The sequence below is a fragment of the Cotesia glomerata genome, linkage group LG4 (assembly GCF_020080835.1).
Source record: "Cotesia glomerata isolate CgM1 linkage group LG4, MPM_Cglom_v2.3, whole genome shotgun sequence".
In the NCBI taxonomy this organism is placed as follows: Eukaryota; Metazoa; Arthropoda; class Insecta; order Hymenoptera; family Braconidae; genus Cotesia; species Cotesia glomerata.
This window is the reverse complement of record NC_058161.1, coordinates 19557686-19581377: the sequence shown is the minus strand read 5'-3', so window position 1 is coordinate 19581377 and position 23692 is coordinate 19557686. Positions and strand designations below refer to the sequence as shown.

Below are 23692 nucleotides of genomic sequence, written 5' to 3'. Positions count from 1 at the left end.
CAAAAAAAAATTTTTCGATTCTAAATTTGACAATTAAAACCTCAAATTGGATATTTGATAAGGATAAAAAATGTTTTTCACGAAAAAAAATATTTTAGGAAGAAAAAAATTCTTTACCTCTGATTTTACAATTCAAAAGTGCAAAAAAAATTTTCTTTTCAAGAAAATCAAATTTTCACTACAATTTTATATTTAAAAAAATTTTAATTCTAAATTTTACACTTAAAAATGAAATTGAATATTTTTCAAGGGCACGAAAAATTTTTGAAGAAAAAAAAAGTACTTTCGTAAAAAATTTAAAATTCGCGCTAAATATACTTACTTCAAAACAAACTTCTAGGTGGCGCTTGAGTTCTAAGAACAATAAAAAATTGTTCTGAAACAAAGCCGATTTTCTCCGAGAATTAATGAAATTTTTAAATAATTTTTTTTCTTAATTTTATCTAGAGAATTTTCTAAACCCAAAAAAATTTTTTTTTTTTTTTTTAAATCAAGTCATCAATAAAAAAAAAATTCTAGCCTATAACTTCCCGAACAATGAAAAAAAACGTGTTTTATACTTAATAATTTTATTACTACATATTTATTATTAATTTGTTCATTAGCTTACAATTCTAATTAAATAAACGTAGTAAAAATTTAAACAATTAAAAAAATTGTTTAAAAATCTCATTGAACTCACAATATTATAAACTATTTTTAAAAAATATCCAGTAAAATTAATTAATAATTAATAATAATAATTAAAAAGACAAGAAAAAATTACAGTAATTATTTGTTTATTAATAGATGAATAGACAAATAAAAAAAAAGTAGACAAAAAAAAATTATTATTTTCTAATTACGTAAACTAATTTGTTAACTCTTAACTTTATTTTATTATTTAAATTTTAGTATCATTAAATATTAATTAATTAATTAACTAATTAATTAAATGGGGAAGATGATGCATGAAAAATATTCTGTACAAAAGATTGAGGATTCGGTGAAAATAATTTTAGCTCAACTTATTTACGCAATAAACCATTTAAATTGTTAATAAACAATTTAAAAAATATAAATTGTTAATCGGAAACCATTTTGGGAATGAAGATATATAATTGAATTGTAAAAAGAAAAATTTTGTTTACAATTAAAAAAAAAATTAATTATTATTATCAGTATTTATTATTATTAATTATTAATTATTAAATATTAATAATAAATTGTGAGGTCATTAGGGCCGGACAAATTTTAACGCATGTATGATACATTGGTTTGTTGGTGGGTTTTTTGATGTTGCGAATCTTGTTGTTGATTGTTATAATTATTTTGCGGCAGTTGTCTGCTTTGTTGATGACGCGATGACTTTATGGAATGATGATTCAATGAATTGTGTATTTTGCTGTAAGTTTGAAGACCTGAAAAAAAAAAAATTTTTTATTAATTTTATGCTAAAATATTATTTTATAGTTACATGCATTTAGGTTTTCAAATATCCATCGTTTCGCGCCAAAAACAACTAGCGCCAATCGGCGAGTTTTGAAAGTTCGTTTATAAGAATATTTTTTATAATTTTATATAACAGGAACAAAGCTATAAAAAAGGGTTAAATTGGACGAATTGAACTTAGAGATAATTTAAAAATTGTTTTTGTATTTTATTGAGAATTATTGGTGCGATTAAATGTGAAGTTTGAGTAGTTAGAAAATTAATTTGGGGAAAAAACAAATTTCTAACCTCAATTTTATAAGTTAAAATTTAATAGTGGAAAAAAAAATTTTTTTTGAATAAAAAAAAATTTTTAAGATTCAATTTTACAATTTATAAGTGCAAAAAAAAATTATTTCTTCATAAAATAAAAATTTAAATAATAATTTTATACTTAGAAAAATTTGCAAGTGCAAAATAAATTTTTTTTGGTAAAAAAATTTAGGTTTTTAAATATGCATTGTTTCGCGCCGAGAACAACTAGCGCAATCGGCGATTTTTAGAAGTTCTTTTAATAAGGAATTTTATATAATTTTATGACAGAAACAAAGCTATTAAAAAGGGTTAAATTGACGAATTGACCTTGGAACTAATTTAAAAATTGTTTTACTATTTTTTTGTGAATTCTTTGTGCGATTAAATGTGAAGTTTTATTAGTTAGAAAATTTATTTTGAGAAAAAACACATTTTTAACCTCAATTTTACAAGTTAAAAATTTAATAGTGCAGAAAAAATTTTTTGTGAGTTAAAAAAAATTTTTAAAGTGTAATTTAACAATTTAAAAAAAAATTAAATTCAAAAAAAAAAAAAATAAAACTTTTTAGTGAAAAAAATTGTTTACTCTTAATTGTACAGTTTAAAAGTGCAAAAAAAATTTTTCAATTCTAAATTTAACAGTTAAATACTTTATAAGTGCAAAAAAAAATATTTCAGTAAAAAAAATTCTTTGCTATTAATTTTAAATTATACAATTTAAAATTGCAAAAATTTTTTTTTTCCAATAAAATACATATTTTGACCGTAATTTCATATTTATAAAAATTTTTTAAAAATGAAATTAAATATTTTATAATTACAAAATGAATTTTTCAAGAAAAAAAATTATTTTAGTGAAAAAAAAATTCAATTTTACAATTTTCAAGTGGAAAAAAAATTATTTTTTATTAAAATACAAATTTGGACCTTAGTGTATATTGAAAAAAATTTTTAAGTGAAAAAAAACTTTTTTTTTTGTAAAAAAAATCGTTGATTCTAAATTTGACCATTAAAAATAAAATTTGAATATTTTAAAAGTACGAAAATGATTTAAAAAAAAAAAAAAAATACTTCAAACTAAATTTTACAATTTAAAAAATGAAATTGAATTATTTAAAAAAAAAAAAAAAAAAAAAAGATTTTATTTTATTTATTTATTATTTATTAGTAATAAAAATTCTCAACATATTCTTTTGTTTAGTATAATTAATTAAATAATTGCAGTTACGTGAAAAATTATTGCAATTAAATATAAAAAATTTTTTTCATCAAAAAAAAATTTTTTTTCAATTTTAATTTTTAACACAAATTACAATAAATTATTTTTTAGTCTAATTATTAAAATAATTAGTTACATACATTATTAACTAATACACATAGTGACGGATGAGTATAAAAAACGGCGACACAAAAAGAAGGATAAAGTTATAGTCAGAGAATTAGGGGACACTCACCAGTGGTAAATGAATGATTTAAACAGCATAATTGAGCTCGCGATAAACGGAATCCCCAAATTAATAGGGTTGGTGCCTTTGGTTCTGGCGACCACCACCACCCCTCTGCTTGCCGCCGTAGCCTGAGCCTCCTGAAATTCATTCATTATGCAATTGATTTTATGTTGATTATTTTACAAGTAATAAAACAAAATAAAGAATTATTATTAATTGAACAAAAACAAGAAAAAAAAATTTTACTCTTTAAAAATAATTGTAAATATTGTTACAATTACTACAACTATTAATTCTACATCTACGTTCGAAAAAAAAAAAATATTTTAATTACTAATTTATTTTTTAATAAATAATTAAGGATTAAAAACAAAAATACTCTGCAGATATACACAAAAGTGTGAAGTAAAATTAATATATATAAATAATAAAAAAAATAATGATGGATATCTGCTAATTGTTAATTTATTATTAAGTGTAATATTTATTAATTTTATTAATTATTAATTATTAAAAATAACTACTAAAGAGGCTACAGGCTAAGGTAGTAAGCTGTAGGCTGTGTCCCAAAAAATAACGTTTTTTGTTATTAATTATTAATTACTATTAATTTAGATTTTTTTTGTACCTATTTTTTTTTATTTAATTTAATTAATTTTTTAAATAAAAAAAAATTAATGGAAATAAATATAATTTTTTTTTAGCCAAGGAGAAGCAATGTGTAGTGAAAAAAAAATTTTGTGAGGATTAAGAAGGTTCGAGCGTAATTTTTTTATTTTAATTTAAAATAATTTTAACAATTTAATCATTGATTTTTAGTTTTTTAAGGAGAATATTAGATTATGCATAAAATTAATTTTTATCTAATAGTTAAAGTTCTTATTTATTTACTAGTGAAGTTTAATTTATTCCTCACCGTTGAAATTTTTGAAAAAAAAATTTCTAAAAATGTTAGAATTTTTTCAAGTCAGGCCTTAACAACTTTCTAGAATTATGGTATTAACTACCGATTAAATGGGGTAGAAAAAATTCAAAATAAAATTTTTGAAATGTTCAAAATTCATTTTTTGCAAAAAAATTTTCGCGTGCCTAAAGGTAAAAGGGCACAAATTTTTTTTTATTGCCAATCGAGTAGTAGACACATTCTACGCTTAAAATTGAAAAAAAAAATTGCAAAGGTAAAAGGGCGTATGTCTTTAATTATACGGCCTTTTACTTTTAAGAATTCGAAATTTTGGTGATCTAAAGGTGAAAGGGTGTATAATTTTTTTTTCGGCCAGTTTACAAAAGAACATATTCGTAGTTGAAAAATGTGAAAAAAAAACTTTCTGTGGTAGTAGTGGCGTAAAACCTCAACTATACAATTTCTTAAAGTTAAAAAAGAAAATATATCGAAAAAACAATAAATTACGCGTGATTATTTTCTCGCTTTTTATTATAAGAAATAGTTATTATAAAATTTGGATTCTGGATTGTTGATCATGATGAAACAGCTGTTGTGTGAATGGCGCCAGTAGTTATATTCAATAGGGCGATTAAAGCGAGAAATTTCAAAATATTTCAATGTTATCTGTCATTGTGATTTTTTTTTATTACTTAATTTTTACGTAATTTGTTTTTAATTGATTTATTTTCTATTCGTTTATATCTTCACTTTGTATATGAGGCTGTTATTTTAGTATAACTTGTCTTGTGAAACTATTATTTAACATTTGCTATCAAAACTACAATTTTTTTTTATGCGCCTTTTTACCTTTAAGTAGTACTTTTCTTAAAGCTGAAAGGGCGTATGTCTTGAGATACACCCTTTCAGCTTTAGGATACCAACTTTTTTTTTCACAGATTTTTACGTTTCAGACAATTTCAAACCGAATGGCAAAAAAAAATTTTTTTTATACGCCCTTCCAGCACAAATCCCTATTAACCCTTAGCTATAAGCTCTTTTTTACTTTTAAGCACGCAATATATAGTTTGCCGTGGAATTTATGGAGAAATTTAAATTATAAAATCACAGAAAATTTTCAAGTAACCTACATTTAAATGGCGTCAGAACATTTGGCAACGTTGCGTAGCGCTTGAGCTTCAGACCATTCAATAAATTCAAACTAAACTTTAACGCACTTGTTTTTTATACATACTTTATTAGTTAATTTATTGTTAACAAATTTTCATATTTAATAATTGAAAAATAAAACAATAATTAAAAAATACTAGCATTCTTGCCATGAGACATTAGAATTTTATGATTTTATGACTAAACATTTTTAATTAATTTATTTATTTACACTGACTGCAAAAAGTTAAACATAGTTAAGGTTATATTGTGAAAATGAAAATGTAAACAACCGAAATATAGCGTTGCCAAATCACGGACTGGTTACTAACAGCTGATTTACAACAGTCAAATTAATTTTTGTATTTAACTATTTTTTTTTTAATTTTCAAAATTTCAACGATTAATGTCTCATGTACTACTTATTTATTAATTTTATGAATTTTTTTACTTTCAGTCTTTCCAATATTCGTCAAAATTCTTTATTTTAATTTAAAATCATTTGAACAATCAAATAATTGATGATTCTTACCTATTTAATAAAATGACTGGTATTTATTACTTGCCGGATTAAATAAACAGATTTGGCAACAGCGCGTTTGATTATACCCATTAAAGAGACGTGAATGAGTGTGTGAGTTGAATATTTATCTCTCTGTAACTATATTCCTATCCTTTTCTTTTTTCTCAGCTGTTGACGCGACGTTGCCAAATCTTTATTCGAATAAATAGCTGACGATAAACGAGTCAAAAACATTAAGTTAAACTTTAAATATTTCGAAAATTATATCGGCAATGTATTATTATTAAATTTTTTTTATATTACAATAATCCAAGTTTTTTGTGTACAGTTTTTATTCGTTAAAGTTGGGAAGTTAATATTGAAAAAAATAATTAGTCTCGACTTAACGTTTGTCCGCCATAAGAGCCCGTGTATAAGGAGATAAAAAATGTGATTTTTGAAATTTAATATCTAAGTAACTAAACGGTGAATCTTTTTTAAATTTTGGGATTAGACAAATTACGTATTTATTTATACGTATACTTAATTTCAAAGCTCAAAGTTGGAAATTATTTTTAAACATTAGATTCGCTCGAACATCCTTAATTTATCGGGAAATGTTTTATTAAAATAAACCACGTGGTAAGTGTCAGTGTGGTATTTTTTAATTTAGGATTAGTAAGCTTAAAAAAATTCCGGGATTTTTTTAAAAATAGCCTAGAATTTTTTGAAGAGTGTACAAGCAAAAATTTCGGTACGAATTTTTTTTATAAAATCGAGGATTGAGGTTCGGAATTAAATAATCAAAAATATGGAGAAAAATTAATGAAAAAAAAAAAAAAAAAAAAAAAAATTGAGTCAAAAAAAAAAAACAAAAATAACAAAAAGATGAAGGAACGCTAATGCGTACCTTTACCGCGTGCACCACCGCGACCACCATTGTAGCCACCGTCGTAACTACCGCCATAGCCATAGCCGTCTGCATATGTTATTCAATGACATGGAACACACGGTATTAACAAATACAATCAACAATAATAATAAATAATGAATTACAATTGACATTATCATCATTATAAAAAAAAAAAAAAAACAAAACAAAACAAAACAAGAATTGTAAATTTTAAAAAATTTATAAAATACCGTGTTTCTAAATAATTTAATATTTTTTTTGAAAAAAAAAAAAAAAAAAAAAAAATTAATTTTTGAAGAAAAATTTTTGACAAAAAATATTTTTTTTTTTTAAAATTTGTTTTTTTTGACAAAATTTTTTTTGATAGAAAAATTGATTTTTTACTGAAAAACAAATTTGAGAAAATTTTTTTCAAAAAAAAAAAAAAAAAAAAAAAAAAAAAAAATTTTGAAAAAATTTTTATTGAAAGAAAATTATTTTTTTTAACCAAAGACCAAAAAAAAAAAGAAAAAAAAATATGAAAGTGTTAGTATGAGAAAAAAGAAAAAAAAATAGTTAAACAAGAATAAGAATAAAAATTAAAAATAAAATTGTTAAAAATAAATTTGAACATTTATAATATATTAAAATAATTATAATTAATAAAAAAAATATCTTATTATTATTATTAATAATAAAAATTAATAATAATAAATAAGGTAACTACCAAGAGAACGATATGTCAAAGATAAAAAACAGATATTTTGTTTCCCATAATAAAAGATAATTTATAAATTTATTTATTTTTTATTTTATTTTTAATTTTTTTTACTCAATAAGAATTCAAAATATTTCAATGAAATAAAATTCGAATTACGAAAACAATAAAAGTATTAAATCTTTGAATTACCGTATCCGGTGTAGTCGTAACCACCGTAGCCGCCATATCCACCGCCATAATAGTCATAACTACCATAGCCATCATATCCACCACCGTAACCTCCTTGTCCGTAACCACCGCCATATCCACCGGCTCCGTAGCCACCTTGGCTCCATCCTTGGCCACCGAAGCCGCGGCCTCGGCCTCCACGACCACCGCGGGCCGCTCCGCGGCCAGCTGCGGCTCCGCCGCGCATGCCTCCCATGCCGTCGGGTTTCGGGGTTGCTTTTTTGACATCGACCTATTTTTTAAAATATTTTTATTAATAAAATAAATGCTCTCTAGATACTTAATCAAAAAATTACCTTGTATCTTGTTAACTATTGACATTTTTAAAGATATAAGCTCATCATGATGTTACTTTCATCAAGACCTTTCATTTGAGTACCTATATCAATTTTTCATATATTTTATATATTTATATACATATTACATATATGTATATATGAAAAATATATCAAAAATGCATGTGGGTACTCAAATGAAAGCACTTGACAAGTGTAACATCGGGATGAGCTTATTTCTTTAAAAACTTCAATAGTTAAAAAGTTACAGTGCAATTTAACAAAATTCATTATTTAATAAAGCAAAATTTCAATTTTTTATAGTTCACAAGTCACGGAAGTCACATAGTGACTACAAGGTTGCTAGTAATTACCTAAATAAATTTTATTTTTATTCCTCAAATGACTAACTTACCTCTTTACCGTTGATGGTCTGTTTAGGTGTCTTCAAAAGTTCGTTGACAACTTGCTCAGACTCGAAAGTAATGAAACAGAATCCTTTGCGCTGACTCTTTGTTTTGTCGAAGGGCATCTCGACTTCGACGATCTGTTGATTTAAATTTATTAATTTATTAATAAATTAATTTTTATATTCTACTAAAAAGTAGAATAAATTAATTGTAATTTTTAATGTTGCTTACTTTGCCAAATTTATCAAAGAAACTCTTGATATCATCGTCAGACAACTCCGTCGACAAACCACCGACGAAGATTTTACCATGACGTGCTTTCGCTTTTTTGGGGTCTACTTTTTTGTTGTTTATCACGTGATCCCCAGCTGCCATAATCTGCAAATTTATTTAATTAATTAGTATTTTTTATCTGAGTAGATTTTTAATTTAGTTTAGAAGTTTTTTTTTTGCATCAGAAGCCTAATTGTCGTCAATAATACTCAGTAGCAGAACTGACTTTTAAGATCATCATGTAAATTTTTGTTTTTTTTTATTATTTTTATTTTATAGTAATTTTTATTCATTAAAAAAAAATTTATTTTTTCAATAAAAAATTGATAATTTAATTTAATTATCATTATTACTGTAATATCAACATTTTATTTTTTTTATAAAAACAAATGTTTTAGAATATTTTGACTTAGAAAATCACAACATTTTTTTAAATTACATTAATGCTCAAAATTAAAATATTTATTTTTTTTTTACAGACTACATTGATTCTCAAAATTAATTAATTTTTTTAGACTACATTGACTCAAAATCTAAACAATTATTTTAATAACTCAAAATCGAGTAATTAAATTTTAATATATTCTTAAGACTAAAAATAAATAAAAAATAAAATAATAATAATAATAATAATAATACCTTGTCCAAAGATTCAGCTTTAGAGAAAACAATAAAAGCAAATCCTCGCGATCTTCCGGTGTTAGGGTCTGTCTTAACATTGATACTTTCAATGTCACCATAGCTACCAAAGTGATCTCTTAATTCCTCTGTAAAATGAAAAAAAAAAAAAAAAAATTATAAATAATCAAATAAAATAAACAAAAAATACTAACAAAAAAAAAAAAAAAAAAAAAAAAAAATGATAATAAAAAAATTGAATCAGAATAGTACTAATAATCTCATTAAAACAGTGCCAAACTGCCTTCTGAAGGTGTCCTAAGATTTACTCATCATATTCAATTTTTTTAAATTAACCTAACATAATAAAATTATTAACTAAAAATTGAACTTACTGTCATTGGTTTCCCAACTGAGCCCACCAACGAAAAGTTTCCTATAAAAAAAATAAAAATAATTAAATATTCCAATTTATAATTAAATAAAAAAAGTTAAGCAAATCCATAAGTGCACGACTCATAATGCTCATTCGTTGAATAAATAAAGAAAAAAAGTTTGGAAAATCCAAAAGTGCACGCCTCATAACGCTCATTCATTTCTTAAGAAAAAAATTGTGTAATTGATTTAAAAAAAAAAAAATTACAATCAAGTAATTTCTTACAGAGTATTTTTTATTTTTTTTTTTTAAATATCGGCGCCCTTTTTTTTTGTCATATGCGCACGCAGTCTAAAAAAATCTAGTTTAATCAAGTGGCGCCAGAGTTTTCACGTGACAAATAAGAAAAGTTCATTTGGCTTTGTACGGTTGTATCGTAGTGAATTTTAATAAAAATTCAATTAAAAAAAAAATACGTAAACTAGGCCACTGATATGAAATACGGACCCAGTTAATCGAATTCTTAAACTAATAAAAAAGGTCCGGTCTTGAAATATCAATTTGTTTGGGAGTAATCGTTGGTACATCAAAAATGGGGTGACATCCGGACGTCCACGTAAAATTTTTTTCAAAACTTTTTTTTTTTTTTTTTTTTTTTTTTTAAAATAGCAACATGAAATGATTTTAGAAAGTAAAAGATGGTTTAACTTAAGTGTTTTTTTGGTGTAAATCTACTTATATCATTGTATAAGTGTAATATGGTTGTGATAGAGGCATTTAAAGATCACAAAATTGCTTGACCTTGACGAGTCGAGTATGAAGCACAACCTCACGCGCTTTGCGCTATGAGGCGTGCAAAATAGTTACTATTCTGAAATATTTATTTTCGATACGTCTCAAATACGTTATTATCATAGTCTCAAACGCGTGCCTTTTCTTCAAGTTTGTCAGAATCCCTACCTTTGAGCATAAAGTATCGAACATAATTTTTTGTCATATCAATTGTGAAAGTTGGATTTGAAAGAACCGTGAAAAATGTCTTATCATTGTTTATTTTATTTAAAGTAATTGTCATAGTAGTTAAATTAGGTGGAGTTGATGTTTTTGTTAATAGTTCACTCATTTTTATTAATAACTTTATAATTTAAACACAAAGCCTGTCACACGAGATTAAATCTACGTATATGTTGAAGTCGTTTACAAGATTCGACTATAGCGTATTTTAGCAGCCGTGCAGAAATGTAGAGACAGATAAAGAGAGAGAAGTTACTTTTCGATACTAGTACGAGGTAAATTAACTAAACTATACCCGTGTAAAAATGATATGATATCATTATGACGCTCATAATGAATATCATATTTTGGCTCTAATATGAGATTCATATGAAAGCCATATCAATACATTTGAAACCTGTAATCAGTAAAATACTTATGGAACGAATTTTTTTTAAACTAGATTATAAAATTTTTATTTTTCTTGTTGGAGAAAGAAAATTTCTAGTAATTTGATTATGTTTTATTATAAAATTTGATCTACAACAGATCGGTCACATGGGGATTCGTGACCAATCCATAGTGACAAACGCATAATTTCATATTGAAGTCATAATAGTATCTGCGTAAACTCATGATGGAATCAGGCTGGAATTTTTCAAATTCATTATGATATTGTTGCCTTTTAGTCATAATTCAAGAAAAAATTTTGTTTTTACTGTTGGAAATTTGTTAGGATAGTATCTTCATGATGATATTAACATAATTTCATTATTAAATCATAATGATATTGAATTGAATTCAAAATTTAATGATGGTCATATCTGCATAAAATCATAATGATATTGTTAGCCTTTTTAAATCGTGATATAAAGCTATTGTCATAACTATATACAGGAAATAATGCAAAATAATTAAATTAAAGAAATTTTGAGGACGATATAAATTGTTTTCAAAATAAAAAATAATTATTTTAAGACGAAAAAAATTTTTCAGTTAAAAATTTTTTTTAAACCAAGATAGTCAATGTTTTTCAAAATATTCTTCCAAGTTAAGAAAATCAAGGAGGAAAGTTAAGTAGTTCAACAGTTTAGTGCATGATAAAAATACTGTTTTTCTCAATTATTGTTATACATTTCCTCTGATTAACAGAAAAAATAAAAATTTTACTAATCTACTTAAGAAAGATTTGTTCTCACAGGTATTTCACTTATTACGGGTTTCCAAAGAATTAATATGGCTCATATATGAATCTCACATTAGTGCCAAAATATGAGATTCATTATGAGCTTTATAATGATATCATATCATTTTTACACGGGTAGTGTCAGAAATCGTATTCTTTATGCCCTCTGTGTGTTGCTTGAAAATCCAACTTTCACGGTTGATGTCAAAAAGATATTTTTTTTTTCAATTTTATTTTAAATATTAGGTACTTTACTTTTTTTTTTTTTCAAATATTGCGCGATGCTTTAAAAAAAAAAAAAAAATAATTGAATTGAACATCTGATTTTTTTTTTTTTAATTCTTAAAAATCGTCAGATTTATATTTTTATTATTATTTTTAATTGAAAATAATTATATTTTAAATTAAAAAAAAAATTTTTTTTTTTAATTGTTAAATTTTGATTTTTAGTTAAAAAAATAAAATTTTTAGAAAAAAAAATTTTAAATTTAAAATAAATTCTTAAAAATTGTCAGATTTTTACTTTTATAATTTTTAATTGAAAACAATTTTATTTTCAATGGAAAAAAATTTTTTTTCAGTTGTTAAATTTTGATCTTTAGTTAAAAATAAATGAAATCAAATTTTTAGAAAAAAATTTTTAAATTAAAAAAAAAATCTTACAAATTGTCAAATTTTGATTTTTAGTTAAAAAAAAAAAATAATAAAATAAAATTTTTAGAAAAAAAATTTTTAAATTTAAAATAAATTCTTAAAAATTGTCAGATTTTTATTTTTATAATTTTTAATTGAAAACAATTTTATTTTAAATGGAAAAAAAAGTTTTTTCAATTTTTAAATTTTGATCTTTAGTTAAAAAAAAATTATTTTTATTTATTTATTTATTCAATTTATATGTCAAGGCAAAATAGCCGAATGATAATAATATTAATAATTTTCATAAAAAAGTACACGTATAACAATATTAAATATATAAGACTAACATCATCATATTTTAAGGAAGTTAATAATTTTGAATGATTAAATAATATAGTTGCAAAATTCCATAGTACTGTACTATTAATATTATATCAAATTTTTAGAAAAAAATTTTTGAATTAAAAAAAAAATTCTAAAAAATTGTCAGATTTTTATTATTATTATTTTTGATTAAAACTGATTGAATTCGTGAATTTTTACGCAAGTTTTTTACGATTTTTTTTTTTTAAATATTTTTTCTGGTTCTATTATCTTAAATTGATTTTAACCAGTGACGAATTAATCTTCATGAAATTATCTATCGTGTAATTAATTAAATAGTTGCGAAATCGAGGGAAAAAATTTTTTTCAATTTTTCGCATCATGAGTCGTGCAAAAATATTTTTTAAATAATTAAATATTTAAATGAATATAAAATAAAAATTTACCTGTCATTAAGTGACTCCTGGTTACCATCACTGCCTGATCTGTAAAAAGGAAAAGCAATCAATTAGTTTAAAAATTCTCAATAAACAAATAGTTAAAATTGAAATTAATAACTAATATTAATAATTAAAAAAAAAAAAACGATTTAAATTTTTAGAATAAAAATTCTATAATTTGGACTTTGATTAACGATTTGACGCAGCGTACAAGAATTTTTATAGCAACTCAAAAATTACAATGTAAAATTCAGTAACAATTAAAATTATATCAAGTATTATTAATTATTAAAAATAAATCCATTTGCAAAACTGACTCGAATCCCCTGGAATCATCTAGAACTGCTGTTAAAAAGTACACCAAAAAATAATAATAATAAAAATAGTTAATTTCACAGTTTACAGTTTAACATTATTAAGGAATGAATTTTATTTTATTTTAATCTTCATCATTTATTATCGAAATTTTTATTATTGTATATTATATTTCCGACTATTCAACAATTCTATTTATTTATTTATTAATATATAATAAATAATTGCTGTCATACCCAAGTATAAGGTAGCTCGGTGGTTCCTGGAAAGAAATAGTGATTAGACTAACAAGTATAACTAATCCGCGACTTTACTTGACAAATTTATCATTAATTAATTAATTAATTATTTATTTATTTATTTATTTATAACACAAAACTCTAGTTCAATTAAAAAAATAAAATAAAAATCCAGATGCCTTAGAGCTGCGCCTAAAAATTTATACCAAAATATTTCTTTTTTCTTTTTTAAAGTTTTGAGTTTTCTAGGCCTTAAATACTAAAATTGTTTGGTACAAGTTAGGGTAAGTGTGGGGATTACTGTGATAGTATTTTTAAATTTAATTTTTTAAGTTATAGTTTTGATATTTAAATATTTATAATGTGAGACAAAAATTATTTTGATAATTAAATTGTAGTTTGACATATTTTTTTTAATTATAAGTATTTAATATAATTTTTAAATAAATAATAAATATTTACTAACAACCTTGAACTATAGATAAATTAAATTTTGCGTTATTAAATTATGAATTTTGTTAAATTGCACCGTACTTTCCTAAATATTGATATTTTTAAAAGTATAAGCTCAACCGAAGGTTATACTCATCAAGAGCTTTTATTTGAGTACCCACATGCATTTGTGATATATTTTTCATATATACATATATGTAATATATATATATAAATATATAAAATATATGAAAAATTGATGTGGATACTCAAATGAAAGGTCTCGATGAGTGTAACATTAGGATGAGCTTACATCTTTAAAAATGTAAATAATTGACAAGATAGCAATGTTAATTCTTAATTATTGACAATTTTAAAAATATAAGCTCATTTTGATGTTACACTCATCAATAGCTTCCATTTGAGTACCCACATGCATTTTTGATATATTTTTCATATATACATATATGTAATATATATAAAATTGATGTGGGTACTCAAATGAAAGGTCTCGATGAGTATAACATCAGGATGAGCTTATATCTTGAAAAATGTCAATATTTAAGAAATGACCTTGTATTTTGTGAACTATTGACATTTTTAGAGATATAAGCTTATTATGATGTTACACTCTTCGAGACCTTTCATTTGAGTACCCACTTGCATTTTTGATATATTTTTCATAAGTACATATATATAAATATACAAAATATATGAAAAATTGATGCGGGTACTCAAATGAAAGGTCTCGATGAATATAACATCAGGATGAGCTTATATCTTTAAAAATGTCAATAGTTCACAAGATACAAGGTCACTTCTCAATTATGTATTTAAAAATAAACCATTTTCAAATTTTTTTTTAAATATTAAAAAAATTAAAAAATTCTAAAAAAAAAATTTTTTTAAATAAAAAATTTACCTATCAATTTTTAAAAAATTGTCTCTATTAAAAAAATATCCACAGTAATTCCGACATTCACTAAAAATTACAAATTTAAAAAAACTTTACATTAAAAACAATTACATGGCACAGCTTATTTTTAACAAAATATTTTATAAAAATAATAATAACACTAACAACAACAACAACAACAATAATCAATAATAGTAATAATAATAATAATACTAATACGCAACAACAATTCTCGACTATTGGAATGTATGTATAACTTCGATTGACTGATTAACAATTTATTAAAGTAGATCTCGAATTGACTGTATATATATAACTCGGGCATGAAGAGATAATAAAGTGAATATATTTTATATATAAATTCGTGATTGAAATAGATTTTGTTCGAATAAATAGAAATCGATTCGTTTGCAATAAATCGTCATAGGGCTGGTGTGATAAATACCGTAGGCACCAGTCATGATACTCCAGAGTATTGTCAAATTGATTGATAGTATCCACCACGTAGTAGCAGATGAGATCACACATCGATAATTCAACATCACCATCATCACCACCACCATCATCATCATCATCATCATCAATTTCATCATCCAATTATTTTTGTATCTGGATCTGTTTGCTTTACCTGCAGATCAAGCCACATAAACGTTCGGTTAATTGCACTCCTGTCTGCTGTGTGTTGTAATGTGGATTAATGTTTTTTTAGATTCAATTCAAAACCTAGACGTAGTTCGTATGGACCATTATCATTAAATCATTCAATTCAATTCAATTCAATTCTCTTTATATTGATATTTTGATATTTTACATTTAGACCCAATTTGTGCTAACAAATGTTTTTTTTCCAAAATTTTTTTTAGAGACTCTACTGCGTGATCCAGCAGGAAAATTATTTTTGTTGGTATATCTGGTTCAATACTTTTTAGCAACTTATTTAGCAACTACTCTGACATTTATATTAATTTATTCTATTTAGCTTTTTAATATTTAGTTATTATTTTTATTTATTTATTATCCAGTGCTTGAAGACCTGAAGACGATTTTTTATTGAAGACTTTGAAATGGATTTTATTACTCTTGTCATTATTATCATCTCACTCTACTCATGAGTTTAGTTTAATCAAAATTACTCATTTGTAAATAGTCAATCGATTTACCATAGCTGCAATACAAAATTTAAACAAACAAAACAAAAATTTTTTTCGGCTGGTCAGTTTTTTCTATTATAATTTGTTAATTGCTACAATTCTTTTTTTCGCGAGGGAATTATTCATTTAATATTGTTGTGATTATGCTGAAAAAATTTTTTTTAGAAAATCAAGTATTAGGTTATTGATATTTTATTACTAACTTAAGTAGACACATGCAAGTTTTTATAATTTAGATAATTTAAGTTTTTTATTTCAGTGGAAATTTTTTAATACTACCTTTTAATTTTATTAAAAAAAAATTCTTAAAAGTTGTCAGATTTTATTTTTATAATTATTTTGAATTAAAAAAAAAAAAACATTCTTAAAAATTGTCAAATTTTGATTTTTAGTTAAAAAAAAATTGAATTTTTAGAAAAAAATTGTTGCATTAAAAAAAATTTTTTTTAATTGTGAAATTGTTTTTGTTGTAATTTTTAATCAAAAAGAATTTTATTTTGAATTTATAATAAAAAAATTCTTAAAAATTGTAAAATTTTGATTTTTAGTTTAAAAAAATTTTTGCATAAAAAAAAAATTCTTAAAAATTGTCAAATTGTTATTATTATAATTGTTAATCAAAAAGAATTTGATTTTGAATTTAAAATAAAAAATGATTAAAAATAGTAAAATTTTGATTTTTAGTTAAAAATAATTGAACCCTTAGAAAAAAATTTTTAAAAAAAAAATAAAATAATTAATAGAATGAATCACGAAAATGCCGTCGGCCATTTTGTGAAAAAATGAGCGTCATTCTGACCGGCGTCGGCGTACACGCGACAATGAAACACAAAAAAAAATTAATAAAATTACCACAAAAAAATACACAAAAACTATAAAAATAAATATTAAAAAAAAAAAAGTAACATTAAAACAAACTCCATAATAATAAACCAAAAATTCGGATGGAAGTGGATTAAATGAAAGAGCAAAATGTTATTTAATCCGCGCCATTTTGAAAAAATAAGAGCGCTTGGAGGAAAAAAATTCTAAGATTAAGAATAGAGTGAATTAAAAACAATAATAACAAATTTAAATAAAAAAAAAAAAAAATTTCAAGTAATAAAAAATAATTTACTTGTCATCCTGTGAATCCTGGCCGTTCTCATTGGCGTCACCGGCATCACCGCCATTTCCAGTCTCGTTTTGCGGGGCATCACCGTTTTGATCATAACTTTGATCAGTAATATCTTCGGTAAAATCTTTGTTATCTTGATCAGCCATTTTAATAATTATTTTTTAATATTTAATTTTAATAAATATTAAAATATATGTGTGTATATTATAAATAATTAAATTAATTTATAATATTAAATTAATTTTAAAATAACCTAGCACTGAGTTACTATTTTTTGGAGAAATAAAACTACTGTACACGAGAAGAATTACTAAACGCGTCTGAACTGGGCGACGAGCTGAGGGAGAAGAATGACACGACAATTGTCGATTGAAAATGCGGCTGCGTTACTAAGCATTCTGGGTAATATTTTAGTGACGCCGGTTATTACAGCCAATCAAAATCAAGCTCTCAGGTGCGTCTGAGAAAAAGTGTTCCTTCATGTTCGTCAAATGACGCCATTGCTGTTTCTCCGGATTTTTCGAGTTAATAAAACATTATTTGTTTTTTTGAAGGTAAGAATTATTTTTAATAATTTTTTTTTTGATTCCTTCAAAAGTTTTGGGGTTTTTTTTTTAGAGATTTTAAGGCCGGGTTATTTTTTTTTTAATTGGGAATTTGTATACGCACCTGGAGTGGATCAATAAGTTTAGTAAGCGGGTTTTAATATAGGCGGCGCTGTAGGCAATTGTGCGGGAAAAGTTGCGCATGCGCAAAAGGTTAATTTTTTAAACCGCGAAAATTTAAATGAAAATTAAATTAATAATTTTTTTAACAAATAAATTATTTTGTTATTATTTATTTATCATTTAAATTCATTCAAATATGATAAATACAAGAAAAGTATAAATTTAAATATAAAAATTAAAAATTTAAACTCAGTGATACATCATATAAAAAATTAGGAAAACGGTTGACCCTGAAGGCCATCCCTGCAACTTCCCGCTAATTCCATACTTAAGCGCTTAAAATTGCACCAATGACGTTTTTGAGCTCTTCGAGCTCAAAAATACAATTTATGGGTTATTTTGAGCTTTCCGAGCTCAAAAAAATTGCTTTCCTTTGCTTTAAAGCTCTTCGAGCTCAAAAGTCTGATAGAGATTTGATAAGACACTATTTTTTTAATTTTGAAACCGCAATAACTTTTGAATGAATAAACCGATTTTTACGCAGTTAGAAGAATTCGACGCAGTTTTTCAAGCCTCACAAAGAATCTCAAATTTTGAATTGATCGCGCTAGGAATTTGTCTCGGATAGCTTAACTGGTAGAGCCCTTGGCGCGTAACCGAGAGATCTGGGTTCGATTCCCAGTCTGGGCTGTCTGATTATTTTTTCAATTACGGAAAAATTCCCACTGAGTAGGTCCCCCCCCCTTTCCCCTATCCGTTCTTTCCCAACTCCCTTAAAAAAAAAATTTGCTTTAATATGGAGTTATTCCGAAAAAACACTTTTTTCGGTTTTCTTTCGTTCACGATATCTCTCGAACTAATCAACCGATTTTGACCGTACTGGTGGCGATCGACGTGGTTTTTTGAGGTTAAGAGCTGATTAGTTTTTGGAATTGAAGCTTTGAGCCGTTTAAAAGTTATTCCAAAAAAACCACATTTGAAAAAAATTTTTTTTTTCAGTTTTTTTAAGATTTCTCAAAATCTATTAATCTGAATCGGTCCAAATAGTTTTCAAAATCTAAGTTTGGTCAAGCCCTTTCGAATGGCACCAACCGCGATGAAATCGGTCAAGCCGTTCAAAAGTTATAAGCGGTTCACATACTTTCACACACACACATACATACAGACACCGTGACAACCTCGCGGGGATAGTCAGGGAAGCTTCCTGTGACCTTCAAACGTCGAGATCTGATGAAAACTCGATTTTTGCAAAACGGGGTGAAAACAATAACTTCCCGATTTTTGAAAATCTTCGATTTTCTTAGCGGGAAGTTAAAAATTGATAAAAAAATTTAACTAAATTAATTATGGCAAAAACAATTAGGAAAAAAAATTGACAGAAATTTTTATAAATTATAAATGCAATTTGTTTAAAAATAATTTTTCTAAACAAATTTTCCTGTTTAAAACAAATAAAAAATTGTCAAGTCTGCTAATTTTATATAAGGGATATTTAATAATTTTTTTAGCAAATACATTATTTTATTATTATTTATTTATTATTTAATTTTATAAAATTATGATAAATACAAGAAAAGTATAAATTTTAATATAAAAATTAAAGAGTTAAACTCAGTTGCAAAATACGAAAAATTGATAAAAAAAAATAAATTAAATTAATTATGGCGAAAAAAATTGATAAAAATTTTTATAAATTATAAATACTATTTTTTAAAATAAGTTTGTTGAAAAACAATTAAAAAATTGTCAAGACTGATAATTTTAATGTCATTATTTTAATTACTATTTTTTTTTGTAATTCGTTTATTGCTTGGAGGAAAATATTATTAGGTATTTATGGAAAATTTTATTTTATTTAAAAAAAAAATGTATAATTTTTTAAATATTTAATCTAGAATTTTGATTTTTAAATTTGAGAATTCAATTTTTAATTTTTTATAACTTATAATAATAAATTTTGGCTAAAATATAAAAAATATAAAAAAATTATAAGACACCTTTTTTAAAAAAAATTTAATTTTATATAAAAAAAATGTATTTTACATTTTTTAAATATTTAATCCAGAATTTTGATTTGAGATTTGAAAACTAAATTTTTAGTTTGGTAATTTTTTATAATTTATAATAATGCATTCTAGCTAATATATAAAAAATATAGAATAAGTATAAGACACCTTTTTTTTATAAAGTCTTAAATTTTATATAAAAAAAATCTCTTATATATATTTTTTCGTATTTTCATATTTAAACCAAAAATTCAGCTTTTAATCTTTAGGAAAAAATTTCAGTAATAAATCGAGTACAATAATAATTCTTATAAGAAATATAGACATTAATAATTATATTAAAAATTAATTGAAAAAATTCAAGATAACCTTAATGAACAAAAAAAATTTTGTTTCAACACAAAAAGACAAATTAAACATTACTAAAAAAATTGCATCATATATAAAACAGCTGACGTCATAGCTTATCTCAGCGCCATCCATCGGCTGAACCTAAATCTAAGAACAACAAAAAAAAATTGTATTTTTCACTTATATATTAGAAGAAAAAGAATATATAAAATAAAACTAAAAATGAAGTTAGTAATCGATTTCAGCGGCTTAATCTACCGGAAAAAATTCTATATAATCGAGTACTACCAGTGCGAGATAAATGGAAGTAAAATAGAATATTCCACGACAATCGTAACGAAGTTGCCGCTTTACATCGACCCGACAACAGACTCAAGGTACAAAACCTTCAAACGTGTCTACGGCGTGAAGCTATCAGCGGGTTTCATTAAAGTAGATCAATTCCGCCGGAAATTAACGAAGCTTATTCCAAAAATGGACACAGTTTATTTGAGAAACGAATACTATCACCAATTATTCATCGAGTTTCTTAGAAAAAACTTTTCTAACATCGAATACTTAGAAGATTTAGGTTACCTTAAAGACCCAGTAGTGTTTACAACTTGTCCTTACCATGAAAATCCCGGTAAAAACTACTGCGCGACGATGAACGCAATCGAAATGGCGCTTTGGTTGGTGAACACTTACGATGTTGAAATAGAATCGCTTAAAATGGCGAAGCGCGTGCAGTTGGTGATTCATTTCAATGGGTACTACTCATCCAAAGAGTATTTCTTCAAAGAACTGAGTATCTACGGCTTGGATAGCCGAGGAGTCATTGTTTATCATCAGTGGTTCGTTGCGAAGCCGGCTAAGGTAGCAGTAGACAAAATGGCCGAAGTTTGGGCTGCGTATGATGTTAATGTCTATGATAAGTACGGAATAAAATGGTACGACGGTTTCGTTTCTGCGTCAAAAATCAAGGATACTTTCTTTCGCATTTTGTCTTATTCAAATAGTGAGACTGTTTATGTAAATAGCTTGCATGAGAAGAATATCTTCAAGACATTTAATGAATTTCCGGTTGAAGTAGTTTGTTTGAATGATTTTGGCTATGTTCACAAAATGCCGGCTAAGCCTACCAAGTGTAAATATCATATTCATACAAATATGACAAAAAATGTCTGCATTGATGATTTAAGTGTGGACATGGTGGCTTTTGTCCAAAAAAATGGATTGTTGAATCCTGATATACGCTTTGAGATTAAAAAGTTTCGTAGCCTGTCTCAACTTATTGTCGGTACAACGAAATGATTTTATTGAATTATTCCGAAGATTCATTATATATTAGAGAAATTGAATTTTTTTTTCTTTGGAAAGTTTAAGGAGATCCACGCGAAGTAGTCAAATTTTTAAAACTTCCTGAAAATTTTTAAATTCAATCTACGTACACGAAAAAAAGTAAACTATAATAAATAACAGTCGATTTATAATAAGTAATGATCAACTGCTAAAAATTACCATTTCAAACAGTAAAATCGTGATTTTACTATTCACTTTATAATATTTACCATTTAAAGGTTACAATTTACTCTTTACATGGAAGAAAATACTATTTCAAACAGTAATATTCGCTATGTTAATGTCTAAAATGTTAAAAAGTATAATAATTAAGAATTCAGAGTTTGATATTTATCATTTCGTACCTAAAAAATGATCGCAATGATATGTAAAAAGTATAAAATAAAGTTAGTAAATTTTTAATACAAGCAACTTCAATATTTAATAAGTAAAATGATAAATTTTAAACGCTACGCTAAAAATCAAACTGTAATTATTGACTTGCTTGGACTGGTAAAATGTATATTTTAAAAGTATAATTTTTACTGTTTCAAATGTTAAATTCTCCCAGAGTGAGACCCCCTTTTCCTCATCTGAGTTCCCCTTCTCCTCATAATATGGACTAAATATTGAAATGACAATTTTTACTGTTTGAAACTGTAATTTTTTAAGATGAAAGAGTCGTTATTTACTATAGTGACAGCTACTAATCACTTATTTTGGATATTAAATTATAAATTGTGGCTTTTATACTTTCTACATTAAGTTCTGTAATATTTATATTTTTGCCACCCCGATGTCCGCTTTACTGTTTGAAACTATAAAAATTAACCGGAATCTGATTGAATATTAGAGTTTACTTTTTTCCGTGTAGCCTAATAATTAATAAAAAAATAATAAAAAGCAGGATATTTAATTAAATAATTAGGTTTAAAAATTGTAATTTTTTCATGTAAAATGGAGATTCCACCAGCCGTGTATTTGGTTAAGAATTTAATGCAATTAACGATTTAAAAAAAAAATTTATTTTCATTTAATTTGATTAAAAATATAATAAGCTAAATAATAAAACAATAAAAAAGTAGCTTTCCGAACGTATTACGGAGATATTTTATATTTTTTATGAAAAATCACTCGGACACTTGCGTTCTTTAAAGTCTTGTATTTGACTTGGCAACACCGCTTGCGCAGTTACCCTAAGCATAAGTAAACAAGGTTTTTTAAATGCTAGAAGATCTTACTCATTTTAATTAGACAGTAAACATAAATAAATTTTAAGGTTACCCTGGCGATTTCGGCGACACGGCGAAAGCACGGTCGAATGACGGTTGTTTCACGGTCGTTTCACCGTATAAAGTTCGTTCTTACCGAGCGATCCGTCAGTCAGCATCGGATACCATTGTGAACGATATCTACTATAAATTTATTGAATATTTACGGTGCATACGCAAGTGAATCTACGACGTTATGACCGACACTGTACGCTCAATATACTGTCCAAATACGGTGATTTTACGCTACTATCACGGACAATAAAATAAAAAAAAATATTGCGGACAGTCTAGACCGAGACTCGAACCCGATTCATCTGGTCGCGCGCCCAAGACTCTACCAGCTTTTTTTATTCAAGCGTTTATTTATTTAAATCATTGATACATAGATATAAACATAATACACAGGTATAAACGTAAGACCTGTTACTTAAAATAAATTGTCTACCTGGCCCATACGGGCTCTCATAGAGGATAAAATAAATGATATTTTTTAATACCTGATAAACCTCAGGGGCTGTACATAGTGAAGTAAATAATATAGTTTTTCTTATTCTTATTGTGTTAAATACATAAAGTGTTAATACATGATTTATACTAGTTAGCCTAAAAAAGAAACTTGATTTTCATAAAAAAGGCTTACGTTATTAGAATAGTACATGGGAGACATTAAATCAACAACAATTAAAATTAAAAAATATAACATAATAATAGAATAGAACAAGAAGACAAAAAAGAAAGAGGAAGCTATTAAAAGAGAAGAACAAAACAATTAAAAAAAAAGAACTTGTGATTAAGTGAGCCAC

General features: G+C 24.9%; 1 protein-coding gene across 9 annotated transcripts; it reads right to left on the bottom strand.

Annotated features, from left to right (window-relative positions):
• Nucleotides 1-1148: 1148 nt before the first annotated feature.
• Nucleotides 1149-17625, bottom strand: LOC123262708 (RNA-binding protein squid). 9 transcript variants are annotated; one of them, XM_044725053.1, is made up of 10 exons: nt 17271-17355; nt 15448-15630; nt 13107-13145; nt 9541-9581; nt 9167-9294; nt 8486-8632; nt 8260-8391; nt 7531-7801; nt 6639-6707; nt 1149-1400 (listed from the first exon to the last, which is right to left on the bottom strand). In XM_044725053.1, the coding sequence occupies exons 2-10, from the start codon at nt 15528-15530 to the stop codon at nt 1234-1236; spliced, it is 1077 nt and encodes a 358-aa protein (XP_044580988.1). In that variant the 5' UTR covers nt 15531-15630; nt 17271-17355; the 3' UTR covers nt 1149-1233. The 9 variants fall into 9 exon arrangements, 5 of the variants coding, with proteins under 5 accessions (XP_044580988.1, XP_044580987.1, XP_044580989.1 ...); XR_006509023.1 differs by lacking the exon at nt 15448-15630 and adding an exon at nt 3180-3310 and having other exon boundaries at nt 17271-17625; XR_006509024.1 differs by lacking the exon at nt 15448-15630 and adding an exon at nt 3180-3310 and having other exon boundaries at nt 1257-1400; nt 7594-7801; nt 17271-17625.
• Between the last annotated feature and the right edge of the window lie 6067 nt (nt 17626-23692).